This window comes from Agelaius phoeniceus, chromosome 6 (assembly GCF_051311805.1).
Source record: "Agelaius phoeniceus isolate bAgePho1 chromosome 6, bAgePho1.hap1, whole genome shotgun sequence".
Lineage (NCBI taxonomy): Eukaryota > Metazoa > Chordata > Aves > Passeriformes > Icteridae > Agelaius > Agelaius phoeniceus.
Window position 1 is genome coordinate 48,369,998 of NC_135270.1, and position 24,446 is coordinate 48,394,443.

At 40.2% G+C, this 24,446-nt stretch overlaps 1 protein-coding gene across 2 annotated transcripts; it reads left to right on the forward strand.

Annotated features, from left to right (window-relative positions):
- Positions 1-1,560: 1,560 nt before the first annotated feature.
- On the forward strand, positions 1,561-19,072 carry GOLGA5 (golgin A5). Of its 2 annotated transcripts, XM_054634746.2 has the most exons (13): positions 1,561-1,714; positions 2,282-2,897; positions 5,184-5,408; positions 6,484-6,703; positions 7,242-7,365; positions 8,175-8,378; positions 9,506-9,676; positions 10,217-10,345; positions 12,221-12,319; positions 13,940-14,165; positions 15,292-15,397; positions 16,314-16,377; positions 17,693-19,072. In XM_054634746.2, exons 2-13 carry the CDS (start codon positions 2,333-2,335, stop codon positions 17,771-17,773), a joined length of 2,214 nt encoding a protein of 737 aa, XP_054490721.1. In that variant the 5' UTR covers positions 1,561-1,714; positions 2,282-2,332; the 3' UTR covers positions 17,774-19,072. The 2 variants fall into 2 exon arrangements, 1 of the variants encoding a protein (XP_054490721.1); XR_008534430.2 differs by lacking the exon at positions 17,693-19,072 and having other exon boundaries at positions 15,292-15,468.
- Positions 19,073-24,446: the final 5,374 nt, after the last annotated feature.

The window sequence follows — 24,446 nt, forward strand, 5'->3', positions numbered from 1 at the left end:
TTTCCTGAACATGTTTTCAGACTCTAATGCAGAGAAGTGCTTGCTAGATGCAGTGGTGCAATAGGATATTTTCTGGATTGAAACACACTTGTTTCTACCCCCTTTGTAAAAGACAGAGGTAATCTAGGCCGTTGGCTTTGGCCCTTCATATTCTGAACATTTTTCATGTCACTTTGGTGTGTAACGATCAAATATTTCAAACATTCACAATCATACCTAAATTTTCCATTGAAGGGATTTGTAACGTGCTTTGAAGGCTGAACAAGTTGAGTAAAGCAAGTGTAAACTGGTAATTAATAAAGTCTCTTAAAAATCTCTGCTTTTCTTAGTGCCTGTGGAGGTGATATATTCACATTAATTAAAATTATGTTTATGTGCAGCTGATTCACATGATTTAAAAGTTGAAGGTTGTGAATTCATTTGGTTTATTACTATTATTAGCAATGTGTTGCTTAATCTGAAATGAGGCAGGATGGATTTTCTATTAACTCATGCCAATACTAGTGCAATGAGTATGTTCTGAATAAGCAGCAGGGCTCATGTCTCCTGCTTGGGCTTAAGTCCTAAGGATGCCCAATGATAATTGATAATTCATATCTATAGACAAACGTTTGGAAGCCTTTGACTTACAGAGGAACTCTTCATAATCTTTCCAAACATTGTATGTTCCCCATTGGAAGAGGATTACCATGATAAGATATAAGGAAATTTCTGTAAACCAGGTAACAACATTCAGATAACTTGATAACAGCCTAGCAGTGAATTTAACCAGAGAATACTTGTAAGATGTGATCTGACAAGATAACAACTAGAGCTCTGGGGAAACATGGATGGAAGTCACCAGCCATACATTCAGCATTATAGTCAGGAGGACAACAGATCCTCTGTAGAGGAGGGTCTGAAGTGGCAGGAGGTGCAAGTGTTGTCTTCGTTCACATTCTTGCTGATAGTTCAGGCATGAGTAGAAACTCTCTGAGAAGCAAATGTGGTGGTTAGTTGTGATATGTTGGTGTAGAAGGTTGAGGAAAAAATAAAGGGGGAAGAGAGGATGAACAACAAAACCTTATGTAGTGCTTTAAGTACATCGTAAGTGTACTTTATGTACACTTTAACAACTATCCTTACTAAGAATAAGCATTTAAGGAAGAGAGATAATAGCCATAAATCTTGAAATGGCTCAAGTACTGCAGGTCTCAGACACTGAGTCACAGATGACTGGGAAGGATGTTACAGTCAGAAGTACGCAGCACTTGGGAATGTGGTTTGACTGGTGGGTTTGGCAGTGCTGGGCCAACAGCCGGGCTCGCTGATCTCTGAGCTCTTTTCTAATATAGATAATTCTGTGATCCTGCGGCAGGGGCAGTCCTGCCGGGTCTCCCCTCAAAGGTTACTGAAAGCACCGCCAGGAGGCTCGCGCGGCCAGCGCCGCTCCCGCCCGCCGGGGGCGGGGCCCGAGCGCGCCGGGGGCGGGGCCTGAGTGCGCCGGGGGCGGGGCCCGAGCGCGCCGGGGGCGGGGCCCGAGCGCGCCGGAGGCGGGGCCTGAGTGCGCCGGGGGCCAGGCGGCTCCGCTGCGCCTGCGCGCGGTGCACCCGGAAAGGCGGCCACGTCTGCCGGAAGCGCTGGGGTTGAGGCGCCCGGCCCGGCCGTGGCCCCGCGCTGACCGCCGGCCCCTCACGGCTTCCCCCGGGCCGGGGCTCCCCCGCGCTTGCAGGAGGTGAGGCCGGGCCGTGCTGAGGCCCCCGCCGCTCCTGAGTGGGGCCGGGCCTGGGGAGGGCAGGCGGTGCTGGGAGTGGGGGCAGCGGCCGCTCTGAACGTCCCTTCCCGGAGCTGGGGGAGAGGCGCCCGCCCCCGCTGTGGTGTCGCAGGCCCCTGGTGCAGGTGAAGGCACCTGTCCGCCGTGTTGGGGTCACGGGAAAGCAGCAGGCTGCAGAGTTTGTGGGGGAGGAGATCCTGGCCTGAGCCAGTTTGGGAATTTGCAGGCCAAACGTCTAAGGCGTAGTTGTTTTCTCTTTGTGATACTCTGTAGCAGCTGAAGATGCTAGACACTGATGCTGTGGTCTGCTTTTAATAACCTTGATTTAAAGACCTAGGTTTTGTCTGTTTCCCTCAGCAACTGGTTTGGTTTATTTCCTTTAGTTACCAGAACAGCAAAATACCAAATAAGCAGAAGAAAAGTATTATAATAACTACAGCACTAATACCTTAACACACTAGTTGTTTAGATAAACAGTACATCTTGCCTCAGTAGCAATCTGATTTGTAATGCTTCTGTCTTTCGCAGTATATGGTCCTGAAATTTTAATTGTACAGAGTTCATCGACCAACACTCATCATGTCTTGGCTTGCTGATCTCGCTGGAAAGGCAGAGGATCTACTCAACAGAGTTGATCAAGGAGCTGCATCAGCTCTGAGCAAAAAAGACACCTCGAGCAGTGCAGTTTATGATAAGAAGAACTTGGACTCTGCCAATGACTATTCTGAAGTGCACCAGCATACTGGAGAACTGAAATACCAGACCTCATCCAAAGCAGCCTACATCTCTTCAGCAGCTGAAAATATTAAACACCAAAAGGCCACAATCCTGGCAGGAACAGCAAATATTAAAACAGCATGTAGGACATCCTCAGAGGCAGCTTCTCCAGTAGAAAATGCTTCCGCACCCAGAGCTGCCTCACATTTTGTGAGAAGAAAAAAGTCAGAACCTGATGACGAGTTGCTATTTGATTTTCTCAATAGTTCAGAGAAGGAACCTAATGGAAGGATAGACTCTAAAAAGGAGAAGAGCAAGGCACCTGTTCTTCAGAATCACTCTCGGACTTCAAGCATTAGTTCTGTGTCTACCAGTACACAGAGTGCAAAAACTACTGAAGATAATTCCATCAGGAGCCAAGGCAATGGTAGTTAAATAGTATTGAACCTAGAGATATTTAAAACCCAAGTATGTCTGGGGTAAGGCTAGGTAACACATGAAGCTTCATGTCACTTCATGAAACATTTAATGGTGGTTATATGTCAAATGGGTGAGGTACAGCAGGGCCTTTCAGGTTTTTTCATCATTGGGGCAATACCAGATACTGTGCGAGTTTGACAGATGATATAACGAAAACCTAAATCCTTTGTGCTCTGGACCTGCCTTATTGCTGCTGCTGCTCAGCCTGGCCCCTCTGAGCTGTGCTCTAGCCTTGCCCCAGCCCCACATGTCCCCATGTAGAAGCACAAGTTCTGCTGCTTTTGTTTGGTCTCTCTTTTGTTTTGTAGCTGTTGTTGCCACGTGGGAAGGGAGTGACTTTCAGCCAGAGCAGTGCCTGGGGTGGGGTGAGGTGTTCCTGTTCCACCACGCAGGAGGGGTGAGCTGGCAAACGTGCTTGTCCTGCAGGAAGCTGGATGCAGGCAGGCTGGTGTAGAGCCACAGGCATGAAGGAGCCAGGGAGATAAAGTCTCTGGCTTTGCCAGCAGTAGTTCATGACTGCAGTCTAAATCCAGAGGCCTGAATCAGCCTCAGGCCAGGCAGTCAAAAGCTGGGGCTGGGCTCAGGTCAACCACACAAAGGACAATGTGGTTGGGAAGTGTCAAGAACTTCTGTTCTCTACCAGACTGTCCAGTCTGTACTCCTTCCTTGTTGCTGTGCTACTTTGCTGTTACTTATTTTTGAAAATTGAAGCAAGTGGTTCTGTTATTAATAATGTAGTTAGAATACTTTATTATTTGTTTAGTACTTTGAGCATGTGAAGTGTTGTAAATACCAGTTTTTTGCTTACTTCATTAAGTATGCTGAAAAGCTTTAGACATAAAAAGGGATAATTCCCAACCATGTGAATATTTTTTCTGAGTCCATGACTTTTCAGTGAGGTTTACTACTAAAAATAAATAATACAGGTATGTTAGACCTGACTCTGCAGCCTTGCTGGTTGGTGCTTAAGAAACATCTGTTTTGTTCAGTATGGCTTGTTGAATTTTCTTCTGAGGATTTTTGAGCAGAGTTTGCATTGTGGAGATGCTAAATAAGGAAGAATGCATTTACAATACAGGATTTGAACATACTGTTTTCCAAAGTTCATTGTACAAATATATCTGTGTCATTTAAATATTCAGCACAGAATCTGTTGAAGTAGTTTATGATGTATTAACTATAGATAAAACCAATTAACATTATACTTTTGATATTGCCATGGTTATAATCCAGTCTATGCTATAAATGGCTCATTTCTCGTTTCATTAGATTAATTAATCTGTTGAATTTTCCAGACAAAGAAATGAGCCTAAATTATTTCATAAGTTGGAAACTGTAAGTAAATCAAAGGAAAGATAATGACATTTCTTAGGATCACTTTAATTGGAAAAAGGCTTGAGAAAACGTGGTAGAAATCTTGTGTCATTGCTGCTACTTGTGGGTGTGGTGTTGCTCAGCATTAACAGTGTGCCCCCGTTCCCTGGGCTTGGGGTGTTAGGGGCTGCTGCAGTGGTAAGAAGAGTGAAGCAGCTTGGTTAATGATCACAAGGGGAAGTAAATATTCAGCAGTAACATTTTGGATTGCCTGTTTGTTTGTTCATTGCTTGCTATGTAATTTTTATCTTGACATTGCTGCAAAGCTTCCAACTATCTGCATGCTGGAATCAAGACTCTTACAGTGGATTTGTAGCTTTCACAGCATTAATCCAAGATATGTGTTGTGCATAATGGGCAAAGACTGTTGGTTCCTCCTTCCCTTGTTCAGAATACCTCTAGGAGTCCCTTTATTGTTCTTTTTTAAAACAAACTTGGCATTGGCAAAATCTGAATGAAAACCAGAGTTTGTACTAAAAATTCCTGCAGTTAGTTGCCATGTATATTTAGTGTTTTCTGTTACTCTTCAGCTTCTGAGGACTACTCTGAGCAGCAAAGTCATAAATCAAGTGTTGATGTTTTGAAATCCTAAAGGTGCCATTTATGTAATAAGAAATTTTATAACTTCTATTATGTTTTGTCTAGCAGTATTAACAAAAACATTGCATGATGCATGTAAATAGTCCTGTTTTGTGCAACCCCTTTTGAGAAGTAGCTCCATATTCCATTCCAGTATGAACTATTTTCATTTATTATTCTTGTTGTTCCTTAACTATTGATGCAGAACATGGAACTACTGTTTATAGAAAGGTAGTTTACGAACACAGGCATTTGTTCTAAGTTGCATCTCTCTGTACAGAAACTCCAGACAGTTCAGACTCTGGCCTGGGAGCCCAAGGGAATGATGGCCTGAAGGATTCATCACCAAGTACAGTCACCAGCCCCAGCCTTTCAGCCAATGATGATTCCAAATCCCATGAGCTGTCCAACCTTCGCCTGGAGAACCAGCTGCTGAGAAATGAAGTTCAGTCTTTAAATCAAGAAGTGGCTTCATTAATACAGAGGTCCAAAGAAACACAAGAAGGTGCTTCAGCTATAACATTAGCAATGTGCTAGTGAACTAGGAAACAGTGCTTTATGTATTTATGATAAAAACTCTCCAGGTACCTTTGCATGTATGACTTCCCATGTAATGAGATGGGAGAAATTAAAAGGCTTGTTCAACTACAAAGATACAACAAACGTTGATTAAAATGATGTGTTCAAGTTAGTTACAAAGCTTACATCTTAATAAAACACTGGCAGGCAATACCATGTTCAAAATACTTTTCCTGCATTTTAATGGCTTTTGCAAAATACTTATTTTTAAATGACCAAATTCCTTTGAATACTTCAAACTGACTACTTTCTGGCTGTAGTAGACTATATTCTCTGATGCCTAGAAACTGACAGTAAAAATATAAAATGAATATTTTTAATATGACATCACTTGCGTCTTCAAAGTTAAATGAAATGAAAATATAAAAAATATGAGTACAAATTAAATGATAAAACAGAGAGCAAACTCCTGCTGTTAGGCATAAAATTGAGGTACCACATTTTTTTCACAGTAACTGCATAAGCCAGATAATTTTTATATCCAGTTTAAGTGTAATGTGTGATGTTAGTTTAAGTGTAATGTGTGATGTTATGGTTAAGTTTTTATATCCAGTTGAAGTTTAATGTGTGATGTTAGATTAAAAACAGAAGCTTCTAAGTATTCAGGCATTATTCACAACTAGTACATTTTTCTGTTGTTTTTTATGTGACAGTAAACTCAAACTGGAATTAAACTAGATGCTTTATACAAACATTTCTCTTGGCACAGGGATGTTTAACCATAGGCCATTGCTGGGGATGGATCAGGTGAAATCTGTCATCCACAGTATGACTCAGAAGAAAATGTCTATTTTGAGATCACCTCCAAAATTTTCTGGGTTGTGTTTTGACAGCAAATCTGGCATTTGTTACTTCCTGGTAGCTTATAGATTTTCAGTTTCACTTCAACTTGGTCGTATTTAATTTTTTTCTTTAAGAAATGAGGTAGTTGCATCCTGACTGCTTACAAGACCTTGCAATATCTACTTTTGTAAACTTCAAAGAAACTTCTTATTTTGTAGAATTGAACAAATCCCGGGAGAAGGTGGAGAAGTGGAATGTTGACCATTCCAAGAGTGACAGGATGGTTAGAGACCTTCGGGCTCGAGTGGATGATCTGACAGAAGCTGTTGGTGCCAAAGATTCCCAGCTGGCTGTGCTGAAAGTACGGTTGCAAGAAGCTGATCAGCTCCTAAGTGCTCGGACAGAAGCTTTAGAAGCACTGCAGAGTGAAAAATCACGGTACTTCTTCATTTCATGCTTTGGAATTCTGCAAATAGTAATAAGTTTGAAAAAAATCAAGGTAGATCATTCACTGTCTTCAAGAATAAAAAATAATAAACTAATGAGGAAAGATTTGAAATACAAGGATTAAAGTTTGCACTGAAACTGCTCTATCATAGCTGGCAGTGGAAACAGGACCAATGAGTATTAAATAGGGCATCCATTGGCATCTGATTATTAGAATCCCTTTTGTGTATAGTATTTGTGTTAGAGGCATGAAGCTGAAGATCCCAAGAAATTTTTTTTTCTTGAAAAATAGACTTGCTTATCCACAAATACACATACTTATCTCACTGCTGGGATATGGATACTCCAGAATATAGGCCAGGGAGGAGAAGTGTGAGTCACTAACTGCAGGCCTCACACCTGTAGTCCATATGCAGTAATCTACTGGGCAAATTTTCAAAGCTGGTCTGGAAGCTAGGAGGTTATAGTTCTACACAAAAAATCACAATAGCTTGCTTCTTTTCCAATAAATTGTGTGTCTCTATTTCAGGATAATACAAGACCACAGTGAAGGAAGCAGTTTACAAAATCAAGCCCTTCAGACTCTTCAGGAGAGGCTGCGTGATGCAGACTCTGCACTCAAGCGAGAGCAAGAAAGTTACAAACAAATGCAGGTTAGACATGAAGAGTCAGGAAGACTTTAAGACTCTGATTTTGAGATCAGATCCATGAGGTTCCATGTGCTCTCTCCTCCCTTTGACTTCAGTTCCTGTTCAGGGTACTAATTGCTTGGAAGGGTGTGCTGTTGTCTGCTGCACCTAATACCCTTGAGTTGCTAATTTATTTCTTATATGTTATTTTGAAAGCTTCATGAGTAAAAGTTGTTGAGGATTAATATTGACAATTTTTACTGTGTTTTTTTAATGCTAACTTTAATGTTAATACATGCTTGAAAAGTAAATACGTAATCCATTTAGTTTTCCATGGTGTGTTGTTACACAATTTTACTGTGAGATCTTAAGATGAAGGACTTCTGTGGGAAAGATGCAAGTACATTATCAATAATGTTTTCTATACTTAATTTGGCCTTTGCTACATATAATAGCATACTGAAAATCTTTGAGAGTGTCTGTTCTGGTTTTTTTTTACAGTACTTCAAAATATGTCATTCTAAAATTGATAATATTTTTTGAGGGGCAAGCTTGCTTTTTGTTTGCTAAATAAATTTGAATAATAGGAAGATTTTTATTCCCTCGCTATTTTGTGGTGAGGGAAAGAAAAGCATATTCTTATTTGGATTATTTACCACTTGGTTAAGCAAGCAGAGTTTCTTCCCACGTAGCAGTAATGAGTCTTTAGGTCAGAGGTGATGGATAGGAGGTGGTGTGCTCTGTGTAGTTGCTTTTAAACTTTCTTTTTTCCTTCCTAGGTTGAAGTTGAGGCTGTGTTTAAACACAAACTATTGTTTCTTTCTTACTCATAGAATGAGTTTGCGGCTCGTCTAAGTAAAGTGGAAGCAGAACGTCAGAACCTGGCAGAAGGGATAACTGCAGCTGAGAGAAAGTATTTAGATGAGAAGAGGCGAGCTGATGAGCTTCAGCAGCAGGTCAAAGTAACTAAAAGCCACCTAGAATCTGCAAAACAGGAGCTGACAGACTATAAACAGAAAGCCACTCGCATTCTCCAAGTAAGCACTGTTGTGAAGAAATACAGTGTGGTTTGTGTGCTTTAACTGCTTTAAGGTGTTATGCTTCAAATAGTCTAACCTGTGGTCTGTTTTTTCATGTGACCTGTAATGTGTTCTGGGGCATATCTATAATGATACATATATAGAACAGCTACCAGTCTGCCTTTTGTAAACTTAAGTTCATAGATGAGGTTATGGAATTGAAATGGTAGTTCAGGTTCTGAACCTGAAAAAAAATCTAAGGGAACCGTTGTGCTTATTGTGCATCATCTGTCAGTGTGTTCCACATCCAAGAGTCCAGATAGATGAAACTGCAGTAGATGAAACCTACAATTTGTTCCATATCCAGTATTTTTGATTCAAGAATATTGCTCTGTTCTGCCTGGGGCTGAAGCATAGCATAGAATGGATACTTAACATGTAACCAGAGAATATTTTTCCATGTCCTGAAAGGTTGCTTGTGATTATTGTGATATGAACAGTGGCAAAATCGGGTATTTTGTGCCAAGTTCTGTACTATGTAAATTGTCAAAGATACCATGTCCAGATGTGGTTGGTTTGAGTCTTGTTTATAAATGTTAGCAAGATGTTGAAGATAGAGATCTCTTCTTAGAATAGTTAAATTTAGTCAAATGTTCAAGGGCAGGTTTTAAATCATCTTGGTAAATATGAAAAGCCTAAAATCACAAGTCAATGTCAACGTAACACTAGGCTGACTCCGGATAAAATCATTTATCCTCTTTCCTTGAAGGGTGACTGCTGTATCTGGTTCTTGATTTTGTTGTCAGGAGAAAAAGAGGGTCAATTTTGTCTGTAGTGTTTGTTGGTGTGCATCTTGTCTATTTCAGTACCAAGAGGGCCAAAATTGTTATCCATTACAAGTTTAACATTCCAGGCACTTGTAAAGAAAAAATACTGCACTCTTCCACAGATAACACAGACTTTCAGTTAAATTAGTCTTACAGCATACAGAAAATCAGAAAAATTATCCATATGGAAGCATTTTCATGTTCAAATGTGTAGGGTCATCACTGGATAAAAAAACAGATGAACCAGTCATTATAGCATATTGTAGTTGAGCACTTGTTCAATACTGCTATAAATAATGTATTGACTTATTTTTTCAGTCTAAAGAAAAGTTGATAAACAGCTTAAAAGAAGGCTCTGGTATTGAAGGCCTGGATAGCAATACAGCAAGCACAGTGGAGCTGGAGGAACTGAGACATGAGCGAGACACTCAGAGAGAAGAAATACAAAAACTGATGGGGCAAATACAACAGATGAGAGCAGAGCTGCAGGTAGCTGTGCCTATGTACACCTGTATTTGCAGTTAGCTACAACAAAGGACTGTTCTCTTGTGTACTGTGGGTCTGTTGTTTCTAGTATTTATTACCTTACTTCTCTCTTCCCTGTGTTCCTTTTGAGGGAAGCATTTCTTTCCTAACAGTCATAGTGATTTCTCTAGCCACCACCTATATTCTTTTCTGTAAGAGCCACTGATCCTTGAAGCACTCTAATCCAAGTCATCCATGCCCATCTGCTGGCATAATGGGCTCAACACAGCAGCTGCATGCAAGCCCATTTTACACAGTTTTAGCCTGTGGACAGCAGAAAGGAAGAAGCAGAGGCTTTTCATGTTCAAAAAATGTATTTATTTTATTACTGTGTTACTAAAAATATTGTGTATAAAATCACCAAATGTAATTTATCCAATACACCCACACCTTCCTTTTCCTTTGAAGAAATATTGTATATACTACTTTTTCAGCTGTTACCTATGACAGATTTGGAGTAACACCTGAATGTTAGTGAAATGGTTACATTTGTGTTCATTTCAGGATATGGAGACACAGCAGGTAAGTGAAGCTGAGTCAGTAAGAGAGCAGCTTCAAGACCTACAAGAGCAAATATCAGCACAAAAAATGGCCAAGCAGGAGGCAGAAGCTGAACTAGAACGGCAGAAACAGGTAAGGAATTCTTGAAAGCCAGATCTCTTTTTAGGCCCTGTGTGGTGTCATCAGAAAAGCATTTGGCTTAAGAAGAGACTATTTGGATACTTGGGCAGTGTTTGATTAATTTTTTGTCTAGTGCTCCACTAGGTCAAGGAAAGTGCAGCCAAGATTAAGCAATGGTCAGGGCCTTCTGGATACTGCTGATGAGCAGAGATCCTGGTGGATAAACAGGACCCTAAGGGAGGGCACAGAATTGAATTTTATTCAACAGGGAAACAATCAAACAACAGGGATATAGTAACAAGTGTAACATTTTTTATATTAAAAAACCCTAATACTGGAAGTGGCTATTGTGAATCTTCCTCTGCTCAATCCATAAATTGTAGCTTGCAAAACAATGTCATTGTAGTACCAATTTTAGCAGTAATTTTTGTTACTCAGTTCTGGATCTAATTGTCATTACTTCTAAACTGCTGTAGTGGACAAATTGCTGATAAAATTATGTTAATGGATTCTTTCAGATTTTGTCATCTTTTTGAGCAAATTCTGCCTTGATTTAAACAGTTTTGTGCTATAAAGAGAGGGGGTGAAAAAAGGAAACTTGTATTTCATGTGAGCAAACTTAATATGCAGTAGGAATTGGACAAATCCTTTGCATGTTAAAATTTTTCCTTGTAAGAAAAAGCTCATGTAAAGATAATTGATAATGAAGAAAGCACGAGTCCTCTGTATCTGCTAGGAACAATTTATCTTACAGGATTATCTATCCTTTCAGAAATTACATTTTAATGGGATGCTCGCAGCTTGAACTAATTAAAAGGCAGAAGTCGAGGTCTGCTCTTGATGGGTAGCTGATGTTTTTTATGTCAAAGCAGATGGTAGATTGTATTTTGTTACTCCTGCCCTTCTGAGGAATATGCTTTAAGGCAATAGAAAGAGTGAGGTGAATTTAAAAAAACATCAGTTGTTGCAGAAACTGATGCTTTCAGTTGATGACACCCTTTGATGACACCCATTTACATGTGCTTTTAACATAATTGCTTGTGTTGATACTTAATAAAATTATGGTCAGTTCTGTCTGGGAGTTGCTTTAACTATTGCCATAAGGTTTCTGAAACCAAAGATGGAAAATAGGTAGAGGTGTTACTTCTTTGTGCATCTGATGGTTCAAAGGGAGAACAGGATTATCTGTTTTCTGTAGTAACTGATGGCTGAAGTCAGAGTAATTTGAATATTGTCTTAATTTAAAAGATAAACTTGACAGGTCTGTAAGTGGGAGCTAAAATAGCCACCAAATCATGGGAGTAACAAAACAGTTATATTTACTCTTCAGTAATTTTTTTTTCTAATATTCCTTCTCCTTTCATATCTGCTATGTTAATTTGTCCTAAACTTTAGAGGAAGATGTAGGTCATACAGAATTATAGATAGCTATACAAAGGGTTTTCAAACATGTTTAAAGAATAGTATTTTGAATTAATGAGTTTATTTTAGGAATACAGATACCCTCTAAGTATTTTGTAATTGTTACATTACTGACATAGTTTTAAGGTAGCACTGCAACAAATGGTGAAAGTGTAAGGAAGATAAAATTTTGGTCCCAATGAAATTGTGTAAGTCCCATTAAATGAGTCTGGATTGATATTTATATTAGGGCAGTCTCCACAAAAGAATTTAATTAGCTTTGAAGGTTGTGTCTTGATACTCAGCTCTCTATCCCCATAACCCCTGTCCATGACAGACATGTAACTAAGATAATATTTCAGTTTGTATTTGATTACAGCATATTGCTTTCTTGTGTTCTGTTGTGAAACTCTAGATCTAGAGTTTGTCTCTCAAAATACATATATGTATAAAATCTTTTCTGTGTGATTGTGATAAATTTTATAGGAACTTCGTTATACTGAAGAAGAACTGTATCGGACAAAGAATACTTTGCAAAGCAGAATAAAAGACAGAGAGGAAGAAATTCAGAAGCTCAGAAATCAGGTGTGTATAGAAAACAATTTTATACCCCTCAGTTACGAAAACAATGTTAGGAACTACTTATTTGACTACACTGTCCTGAAAAATCCTGTTAGCATTCTACAAGCGAGGTACAGTGTACTTGTTTTCAATAAAGAATAGAGTTTTGAGAGTAGGGAATACAAGAAGGGAACCATGTAAATAGCCTCTTTTATAGTTGTGTGTGCTTTTATATAAAGCAGGCGGAAAAAATCAACCACTGTCCCAACTAGAGCTGGTGGGGGTGTTGGATCGATGTTCTTCTCTTTGCAGACTAAAAACACTCATTGGAGTTTGATTAGGTCATTATGAACTCTGCCAAGATCCTTGTAACTGTTCAAAGAACCTTGGTTACATCCTGCAGACTCTGTGATCCATGTGCCCCACTCACTGTTCTGTCTTGGCCAGTGGCAGTGGGGGCCACCGTGTGAGCCTGGCCACTTCCTGCACTCCTGTGTACCTGCTCAACACCAGCACTTGAATTAGGGCTGTTAGTGTGTAAGTCTTTACTAAGTTCTGCTGTGTTGATGGACCTGTTTCCCTTGTATCAGTCTAATTCCTTTTGGAACCTCCCCATACTTGTGAGCCCCCATAGTCTCCTTGGGCAGCCTGAAGGCACAGGCCTCATTCTGTTACCTTAGCATACTGAAAGCAGGCTGTTCATGGGGAAATTGGCAGTCTGGAGGCAGATGTGGTCAGCTGAGCAGTTACAATGTCAGCATTTGGAAATGGTTGTCATGTGATACAGATTTCTTGGGCTTGTTGGCAGATGAATCTTCTGGTGGTGCTGAACTTCAGGACTACCTGCACCTGCCTCTGCCTGGTTGCAGGCACCTAGTTTGTATTTTGGGTATCTGTAATTCCTAATGATTCTGTTTCTTCATTAATGAAGCTACATCTTTGTGGAATATGATGCCACAAGGTGGCTGAGGTCTAGGACTGGAGTGAATAGATGAGCTATTGCACATACGGCAGATGTGGTGATTCCCATTTGCTTGAAATATTTTCTGCAAATTGAATGACAACATCCATGTCAAACACATGAACCATTTGCTGGCCTTGCAGTTTCTATTTGCTAGTACAGTCATGTTTTCTGCCTTGGTGCTCCTCAGTTCTTCTGCAACATATCCTGCATTCTCACCATTTCATTCATGTTTTCCTGTAAAAGGACATCAGGTCTGCCTATTTGTACTGAGTTTTTCCTTCCTTGTGTGAAAACATTTTTACATACTCACTAAGTTGAAAGTATGGTAGGCAGGCTGGATTAGCTTGCTATTGATTGCTGTTTAAACCTGTCTCTGAGGCACAGCATCGATGTTGTGATCAAATTTGGGCTCATACAGAAACTTTCATATGATTATAGGTGGAAAACAGAAAGATACATTTTCACAAAGAGTTTCTTGTGTAAGGTAAACAGTTAACAATTGAAATTAGGTTTCCTCTTTATTGCACTCATCAGTGATAGTTTTAATGGCATTATCCTGCAAAACTTCTGCTGTGGAGTAACTTGGTTCTTGAAAGCTTAGGTTGTTATAGAGCTTTGTAATAATGTCAGTTGGTCAGAGTTTGAATTGAGAATTATTTTTTTTTTCTTTGCTTTTTTAGCTGACGAACAAGACTCTAAGCAGTAGTAGTCAGACAGAATTGGAAAATCGGCTTCACCAGCTGACAGAAACACTAATTCAGAAGCAAACCATGTTAGAGAGCCTGAGCACAGAGAAAAATTCCCTTGTGTATCAACTGGAACGGCTCGAGCAGCAGCTGAAGGCTGTCCAAGGCACAAGTGCCAATGGACCTTCCATTAACATGGCAGGCATTGATGGTGCTGAAGGTAAACAAGAAAATACAATACTTTAAACTCTTCTCTCTTCTGCAGTCCAGGCTATTTTGTCTCCTAATGCCTTTCCCTGAAAGTCTGAGTTTGTAAGGAAGAATAAGTGCTGAAACTAGGCCACTTATTCTAGAGACCTTCTCTGCAGCAGCCAGTATCAAAGTTAACCAGAAGCTCCTTTTTGTGAGCAAATGACTTCAGTAAATTTAACAAAGCAAATTTAGGCTTTAATTCTCAATACTATGGCACTGTTAGAATAATTCTGTCACAGGTGCAATTAAACTTGTATTTTGAGTTTAAACTGAATATTAGAAACAGGATTTAAGTGTTTGCTTGCAAAAAGGATTTGGGAAGAGAGAATGGAATACTTCCTTTTGAGAATTGATCTGGTTGAAATTAACTTCTTCCTTCCTTGCTCTCTGTTTTTCTTGAAAAGCATGTTGGTTCTGATGAGGTTGGTTTGTCAGTCCTGTATTTCTGGGACAAACCCAGCAGTTGATCCAATGTGTTGAGATGTTACTTTTCAGAGTCAAAATTTGTCATTTTGTGTGTATGTTAAGTAACTTTAAAAGCAAGGGACAGTCACCAAGAGGTGTGAAATAACAGTCCAGACTTTTTCTCTGCTTATCAAAGCTGGAGTTGTTTGTAACTTCAGAAAGCTGAAGTTTAGTTACACAAAAGTAACATTATCAATTTTTAAAATGAAATTGATACATAGTAAAAATGTAAATAAAGTAAAAAATTGTTGAATGTACAACTTAGTGTCAGAAATGCTAATCAAAGTTTTACCGTATGAGAGCAAAAAAATTTGAGAAACTGTGCCATTATCAAGCCCATCATTTTATACACCTAATAATAGTTATTAAGTGTATAAGTAATATATATATATGTATATAATAATAGTGACATGATGGAATTGAATATCAAGATATCCATTTAGTAAACTAATAAATTTTAAAAATATATTAGGCTGAAGAGAAGTTTGATTTGATTGTAAGTTTATCAAGAATTGATGGCCCTACAAACATATTGATCAGTGTATATTATTTATAAATATATTTGTTACATGCTATCAGTTTGTGGTATTTGACAGCAGCTTGTGTAATTGCTTGTTCCCATGGGGCAGGGGCCCGCCTGCGCAGTGTCCCTGTCCTGTTCGGCGACGCGGACACCGGCGTGGCAGGAATGTACGGGAGGGTCCGCAAGGCTGCCAGCACCATCGACCAGTTCAGGTGAGGCTGTCCCCAGGGAACTCACCTGTAACCACTGCCATCCTTCTGCAGTGTTCAAGTGACACACTTCGGTGGGTATTGTTCCCTTTTATGAAGGGAAAAGGTTAAAACAGTACAGCTAAAGTATGGTATAAAATACTAAGTATTGACCCACTTCACTTGTGCTTTCCTGTGACATTAATTTCTTAAGCTTTTGCAAATTATTGTCAATTATTTAAACAAAGCTCTTACAGATTTTGGTGCAAGAGGTTCCCTGAGTTATGAAAAAATATCTAATCAAATTCATTACATCCATCTTCTGCGTTTTTTACTTTCAGAGGTTTTGACTGTGTCTGTGATAAAAACTAAGAATGTATTAGTGGGGGAGTATCATCTGTACTCTTGCAGTCCTGATGAAGACAAGATTCTGCCTTCTAAGCCAATGCAGCAGATTACCTTGGAAGATAATCTGTTTGAGAAATCAGTAAATGAAAACCATTCTGGATCCAGCAATAAATTTGCTTTGATCCCTTTCTGAGGAGTTAGGTGAATTGACAGTATTCACAGCAAAGGTCTGCTACAAAACTTGAAACAAATACCAACAGAAAACAAAATTTAGTAGCACTTCTTAGTCCTTTGAAAGCAAGATACCTTGATAGAAAGTCCTTTGTGCTTCCATGACTTTCATTGTGACAGGATTTCTGTGACTGGGAAAAAATTAGGAGGGTTTTATGGTCTGAATTTTCTCAGCCCACTTAATGTTTTGAGTACATGAAGTAAAATTTAAGACAACAACAAAGCCTTATGTGTATTTGAGAAAATTCAAGACAGAACCAAAGCCATAATGTTTGAATTTTTGGTGGCTGAGATGAGAGTAACAAGAATTTATTTCTCAGTGTTAAATTGTGTGTTTTGTTTTCTCTTGCTCCCTGTGTAGCATTCGGCTGGGAATCTTTCTGAGGCGATACCCCATAGCAAGAGTCTTTGTCATCATTTACATGGTGAGTCAGCTCTCTTCAGTGCAAGATTTCTAGAGCCAGTTTACATGCCAGTGTGTCTTAAATGGAAAGGCTGATGCTCAAAAGGCTATAATTAACAACTTGGTGTGGGTTTTTGGAAAGTGGACCAAATAATGCTTTTACAACAGCATTTTGGAGTCGTGTTGCTTGGCAGTTTTCAGTTTTTTCCAGAAATTCTCAGTATATCAGTCTTAAAGACACTTATGTAACTACCATTTAAAGGCCTGTGAAAGTAGATTCTAGTAGTAAAATATGGAATAATAGTGACCAGTTGCCAAGGTTAGCCTGCCATACCTGCATGCACTGCATTTAGGAAAATGACATTTTTTTAGAGGTTTTTTAATATTTGACTCCTCACTTTGGTGTTTTTTCAGTGGCTAATGGTCACTCTTCTTTAGTAGCTGCAAAAGTAGCAAGACAAGTTGTTCTTGGTAGACTTCAAAAAATAGTAGAAAATTGCTCTCCCACATTGGGCCAAACTGTCAGGCTGGCAGTTGCTAGAAGTGAAATGCCCCCCTTATCCACTGGAGGGCAGGTGCCTGTCAGCTGCAGGGACCTGTGGACAGGCAGGCTTTGTAAAAACACTGCAGACTTCTGCTGCCTAAGCTGCAATGTGAAGGGAAACTTGATGGTGGCTGTACAGGAGCTGGGCAGTCAGTGGCAGTTACTCCTTTTCAGCTCAAACTTTGACTTCTATAACTTGAATTTTTAAAAATATTTTTAAAATAAATGTGGATTAGGTATTCCTTTTTGCACTCCAGGCAATTTGTATTCTAATTGGATAATTTCAGCCAAATTTGAATGAGAATTAACATTCCTACAGAGTTCATAAAAATGCCTCAAATCAGTGCCTGCATTAAAGAGAAGGCAATCAGAGCTTGGCTGGCTTACAGTCAGGTGTCAGCCAGTTGGCACAGGAGTAGTGGCTCACCAGTCCCTCGAGGCACATCACAGTGTGCTGACTGGGGACTGGGTGTCACAGGGAACAGCTGGGGTCACTGTGCCATGGAGGAAAAGAGAAACCAGACAACACAAATCTGTAGGAAAACAGGCTGTTATATTTTTGCTGCTTGTGTAAAGTCTTCAGTTCTCTGTAAATAGGTTCTTCAGAATCTGATTTAGTATTTCAATCTTCAAATGACAATTATTTTTTAGAAGTGTCTGATTAATAGAAAAAATATTTTAATCAAAATATTTCTACAAAACAAGTTCTATCAGTAAATAGGAGAGCTCTCCTATTTACTGCTGCTGTGGATGGTGATTGTCTATGCTAAATTTCTTTCTTTTCTTTTCCTAGGCCTTGCTTCACCTCTGGGTTATGATTGTTCTCCTTACCTACACCCCAGAAATGCATCATGACAGTCCCAGTGGCAGGTAGACTGAGACAGGACCACATGCTGTGCTAATGTGGGGTGGACTGGCAATGCCTTGGAATTATCAGTCCTGAAACATCAGCAAAATTTCCTCATGGTGTTTTGGAAGGATGAAAACCATCATGCCTGATTTATCACTACCTTTCAAATACATGTGTAATACTACGTAGCTTTTTCAATTTACCTAAAAGAGCATTGCTTCCCTGGAGAAATGAAGCTGTTAAGCTAAGCTCTGATTAGCCTTTACATTTGATGCAGACCCTCTGATGGTTAGAGTGAAAGATAAGGCCTCTTCTGCAGAGAAATGCAAGGAATCCTGAAATTGCAGATATATCTGGTACAAATTGTTTTAGGTCATACTGGATGTAGGCTATAGTCAGGTAATAAACTGTATTTAGCATTTTAAATAAACTTCTTTCTGGTTTCTTTCAGTCTGCTTTTGCACTTCTGTTTTTAACTTTGTACATAATAGGCTTTTCCTTAACATTAACTGGAAAAAGGAAAATGGATTGGTGCAATATATTTTTGTAAATAAGTTTAAGAATAAAATATTATGCATTATTCTTAGCTTTGTACTCCTAGTGCAATAGATGTATCTTTCCTACCAACTGAGTAGTGGGGCTGCCTATTTAAAGGCTGGTATTTTAGCTTTATTAGAGAAAGAGACATGGTTTTTGAGAAGGAAGGTTTAAACTATTGAGAAGTGATGGTGTTTCTTTTTGCACTTGAAATTTGTATATTTTAACTGCATTTTCTTATACCTCTCTCATTAGTACATGTCTTAATCAAATCTTATTGAAACATTTATTTTCTAAAGCTTTGGGTACTTAATTAAAGTATTTCTATATGAAATCTATCAAAACATTAAAATTTTCTCATGTCTAAACACTCGCCAAATATACTAGTAAACAAACCTCATCAAATATTTATAGTAAAACCCAAAATACCAAACCTACTGTAGAAGTTCTGTTGTCAGATTGTGGCATTCTGTAATCATGGATTATCAATCGACAATCACACAAGGTCACTTTCTTTCCTTGAGGAATTTCTTGGTTTTTTGTGTGGTGCTCACAGCTGGGTAATGAAAAATGACTGCAAGCAATTTGTCACTCTTGCTCTTAAGGATGTGGCTTAGTTTTTATGTGGCTTGAACACAGCCTTGGGTCCTGTGCATGAGGTGTCACGCTGGCTCCTATGGAAATGTTACAGTGGACAAACGACTGTATTGCTGCTCTGATTCAATCTTGCAGAGAAAACTGAAATGTTTGGATAAACTGAATAATAAAAGACAGCATTTATTCTAAGTTGTGTCTGCCCTCTTCTGCATTTGTTGCACTTTGCATAATTCTGTTGCCTGTTTTCAATTCTGGTACTAAAGCCACTTTTGAACCCCAGGGGGAGCTGGTTGGTATGGAAGGAGATCAAGTAAAGAATTTTTGCACACTTATTTTCTACACACATCCAGCTTTTTCATTTAAACACTTCTAAAACACTGAATCTTTGAATATTTCAGTATATTGTGATATTTGGGGGGGAACATTATTAGTGGTATAAATGCCTTAGAGCTTTATATCTATTCTTACTTCCTTTTCTCTTGGTTTCCCTTTGTGTGTGTCTTTGTGTGTTTGGTTGGTTTCTTTGTGGGGTTTTCTCGGTTTGGCTTTTGGGTTTTTTGGTTGGTGGTTGTTGGCTTTTAGGGTGGTTTTTTTTGTTTGTTTGTTTTTGTTTTGCGGGTTTTTTTTGTTTTTTGTGGGGGTTTTTGGGGGTTTTTTTTGGTTGTTTTGTTGTTGTTGTTGTTGTAGTTTTTTGCTTAGGCAACTTCAGAATGCAGAGACTCTTTCTTTTTGGTGAAACTTAGTGAAGCTGTTACAAAACCCTTCATCATAGATTAATATTCTTTTCTTCAGTATTCCAGACTTTATGGTAGAAGTTTCACAGGGGTAAGCACTAGAAGGTTTCTGCTAACTTTTGCCTATTGAACTGAGCTCTTGTACTCCAGTATCTGTTTAGGCTTTTGTGGTGTTGGCCCTGTGATGAGGCTGAGGATAAAGTCTTTGACACGAGGCACTTGAATAGCATCAGCCCTGTGTTGTGGGCTGTGCTAAACAGTTTCAGAGCTAGATAAAATAGAACTACTCCACAAAGCTTTTGTTCAAACACTGGAATTTCTGCCCCACAGTTCATTGCCTGCACAGATGCGGTGCAAGAACGTGCCAGAGCATGTGTTGGAATCTCTCAGAAGATAAATGTCACATTTTGAGTTGAAAGCTAAGATGTACTTCCTGCTCCAGTCAGTGGTGTTGGTCCCTAATGTCCCCTGTGGAGATTTGTGAAGTGAGCCACAGCTACAAGTCAAAGGTGCCACCAGGTCTCCATTCTGACAAGCAGCTCCTCATGGTGGTGCCTTTCTCCTGCGAGGCTGCCTCGCTGAAGAAATGGCTTTGCAGTGAGCAAGCCTCTGGTAGCCTCTCTTCTAAGAGGTGGGGAGATATTCCAATTGCCAAGTCTCTTCTTGAGGGACTATCAAACTGCTGGGCAGTTCAACTACTCCCACTTCAGAGACCAGAATATCACTTTCAGGGTTTTGAAAATGTTTTGCAAATGCTGACCCTGTATTTCCACACTCTAGCCCAGCACCAGATATAAATGGTTGTCATGACTCACAGAAAACAGGAATGTAATTTCCCAGCTGCTGTATCTCACTGCTTGAGAGCACAATGTGCTGTGTTTTGTTTGGAAAGTCTAGTTTTATTTCCTTCTTTCCCTCCTTCCAGGACAGAAACAGCTCCAGGTACCAAGCCTACAGTTAGAGTGAAAATGATGAAAAATGAGGAATATGGGTTTATAGGGAGCCCTGCATTTGTTTGTTTATATTTGCTTGCCCCCTCCCCATTTGTGCCCAGTTTGTGGGCTGTGGTCAGAAGGACAGAGTCCATCACGCTGCCTTTGGGAAGGAGGTGAGGGGAGCTGTCCCCTCCAGGCTGGCTGCAGACAGATTGAGGGCAGGGCAGGAGCTGCTCAGGGGGAGGAGGCTGCACAGGGAGGCAGGGATGGGAAGTGAGAGCAAAACTACTCTTTCCCTGATACTCTGCAGCCTAGGAAAGGCCTATTTGTTTCAGATTCTTCTCATCTTGGTACACGTTCAATTAGGCAGATGTGCTTGGAGACAGATTTGGGTTTTTGCAAAAGACAGCTTTGTATGCATCCTCACAAGCCCTCATGTGACATCAAACTCTTCTTTGCCACCTTGGTTTGCTGATACCTGATCTGTGCTTTATTTGCTGTGCCAGGTCAGCCACATGTACACTAAGACCCTGTGCAAAGGAAGTGACTTTATTGCTTGATTGCAGATAACATTAACAAGGGGGAAATCAGAATTGGACTGTAATTAATCTGCTAATATCTTGTCAATATAGATGAGAGACATATTGCTTTACCAGAGAGAATGGATTTCTCTGCTGGCTGACTGCAGCCTGATTATAAGATTTGACATTAATGTATTGCTAGATATTTAGCTATGAAACTGTAAGAATAATACAAAGAATTCATCAGAATTTCATGTGCTTTCGTTTGTGTGTTATCTTCCTGCCCTACAGCTTGAGTTTGAAAGCATTGACTTGGAAACAGGCAGACAGATGTCAGCAAACCAGGAATTGTGACAGATGAATAGCAGCTCCCAAAATTATCTGCATTATTCTAACAGGCATCCATGTGCATGCTGTCACAAAAATAATCCTCTTAGATACAAAATTTCCTTTCAGAAATGCACTCACTAATTTATTCTCTATTTTAGGCTACTTAATATTGGCAAAACTGGATCTCAGCACTGCATTCCACAAATAGTGGGATGATCTTTTGATTTCTCCCTACCTAATGTTGCCTCCTGGCAACACTGCTTGAATGAAATGCTGTTCATCAAGGAGTTACTGCAACCTGTTTGAAGAAAGTATCTGATACTCCAGGAAGCTCAAAGAACTGGAGGGATCATGAACCAAAGACTGGGCCCAAGGTGTAAGTAAATCAAGATGTGCAAAAAGATTGGGCTGGGGACACAGAGACATTTCTTCAAGTTGGAGGGGAAAACCAAAAATTGCTGATTTATGATTGCAGATGTTTACTAGTAATGATGTTAAAAGTCTGACAGGTGAAATACCATAAAAGAGGCTTCTTGTGAGAGAGTAAAAGATAATAAAAGAGGAGCAATAGCCATTTTTGCCATTACTTAGGTTTTTCTAGTCAAGAATCAGGAGCATGGATGAGTGTTTTGTTTAGAATTGACCTTTCCTATGCTGAATTTTAGCTTATATTCAGGGAGGTGTTGCAGGTGCAGGTTTTCATGTTTGCGTGTTCAAATCAGGCAAATCACAAAAAAAGTATTTTGAGTCCACATTCTTTGAGGAGAAACTGGAGGGGGACACAAATAAGCAAAAATCTGAGTTCTGTAGCAGCAAAGGGATGGGCTCCAGATGTTCTGCAAAATCAAGCACGTGTGTTTGGTAAAGGTCTGTGATAAGAAATGGATGTTCTTATTTGCTGAAGTTAGCAAAGCTGAAATTTATCAACTGCAGCAAAATAACTGATAGGATACAGGGAAGATCTGGGCTTAGTAGAATGGGATAGAGTGAATGTTGATTTGTTTTCCCCACAAAAGGAGCCTGTTTTGGCATTTATAATAAAAAGAAACATCAAAGGCAGCACTTTCTACACTTTAGAGCTAATACACTTGATGTGTTTTCTCAATAACTTATAAAAAAATATCACCTTAACACTAGTATCTTGCTGCAACCTGAAATGGATGTAGCCTACATATGCAAATTCAAGCAATAATTGTGCTAAATTGCTCTATTTAAAAAATCAAGAAGCTTGTTGAAAGCATTTGTGTTGATATCTTTAGTGACAAGAAAACATGATTCACAATTAGTGTTTAATTTGTAATTAGAAAACACATTCTGCTCTGAAAGAGAGATGGGAATGCCATTTTTCTGCCCAAACTGGTGGTTAGCTGCTCCACAAGATCCCTGCCCATGAATGTCCCATCTCCACTGCAGCCTTCCAGTTTCCCTCCTGCTGCAGCAACTGGGGAGGCTGCACAGCTGCAGCAATGAAACAAAGAGCAGGAATTGGTATTTCCTCAGCTCTTCATGTTGATGTTCAAAGCTTCCCTCTACAGTAGAGCTAGCTTAGCTTGAATTGCCAAGTGGATATGCAGACTGACACTTTCCCAAGTGGAATCTCTTAAAACATATTTATGCACCTGAAGGTTAGAGTCTGGGTTTTTGTTTTTTTGCAAAGCCTTGATCCTTCTGGGCCCTATTGCCCTCGTGAACCATGACTTTGGCCTCTATGGGACACTCAGCTGCCACAGACTGTTGACGTACAAACTTCCCAAAAGCAGCACATGGTTTGCCCTTGCAGAGTTGTGTGTGCCCCCTTTGTCAGGGGTGTGTGGGGGCACTGTGGGCTGCAGCTCCATGGCCCTGGCCCCATGGAGCCTGCTTGTCCCAGCCTGCTGCCAGCACCCTGCAAGTGACCCCACCTGCAGCCACGGGGAGGGAACATCTGCCCCGTGCCAGGCAATGGGGTATCAAGGACCAGGACACACCTGGTTCATCCTGGTGTGTGGGGCCATAAGACCTCACCTTGCCTGGGTGTCTCACTGCATGTGGCATTTTTGCAGGAGAGCAATAGGGGAAGTTGTCCAAAATTCTGCTTCCAAGCCTACACAGAAGCAGGGTTGCCTGTGGAGAAGGTGGGAGTGATGCTGCCTCTGCCACCCAGCCAGCCACAGTTGGGGGCTGTTTACAGACCCAAATCCTGGGTCTGCCTGTGGGGATCAGGGAGGGAGAAAAGGTTGTCTAAGGACTGGGGGCCTGGCTCTGCAGCCAGAACAGACCTTTCCAGAGCATAAAGCACCGTGGTGTGATCACCTGTATCAGTTATACATGACTATTTATCATTAACCTGAGGTTATTGAAAGCACTGGTTTGAACTGCATCTGCTGCTTCCCAGGGGTTCACACAGATATCAATTATGCAACAACAGGCTTTAATAAAAGGGAACAGTACAGCTGCTGCTCTGTGGGGGCTGTGTCCTCCTGCCTGGGGCCGTGTTCCCAGCCAGCCTTGAGGCCCATCACAGCCACCTCCAGGCAAGTGCAGCCCTGCCCTGGCTCTGCCCACCCCCAGCAGGGTGGAGGAGTGGGATCAGATGGGGCACCCACTCAGAAAGATTCACCTCATCAATTCTTACAGCTGATACAAGTACTATTTGCTATTATTTTTACCTGGAACGCCGTGCATTTTGGGGAGAGAAGATGTTGAACCAAATACCTCTCACATTGTTTTCAAAAAAGCTTAGCATGTGATGTTGAAATACAGTTCTATGAATTATTTTCCTAGGATAAAACTAACACCCAGAGCTGAATGGTGAGGTGCAGGCTGAAAAGGAAGTTTCTAAGAGGGTCAGCGCTGTGTTCCAGCAGCTCTAAGTTTCTTTGCCTCAGTTTCCTCTTGGATAACTCAGGTAGTTTCAAGAAACTGGTGCTTTCTCTGACCTCTAGAATTTAGATAAAATACCTGTTTTTAAGTCTTTTCCTCTCATTTTACTCTCAAGTTACCTTGCCTTTAGCTGCAAGGCCCTAAAATGCTCCAGCCTCTCCCTTGTGGCAGGAACACAGAA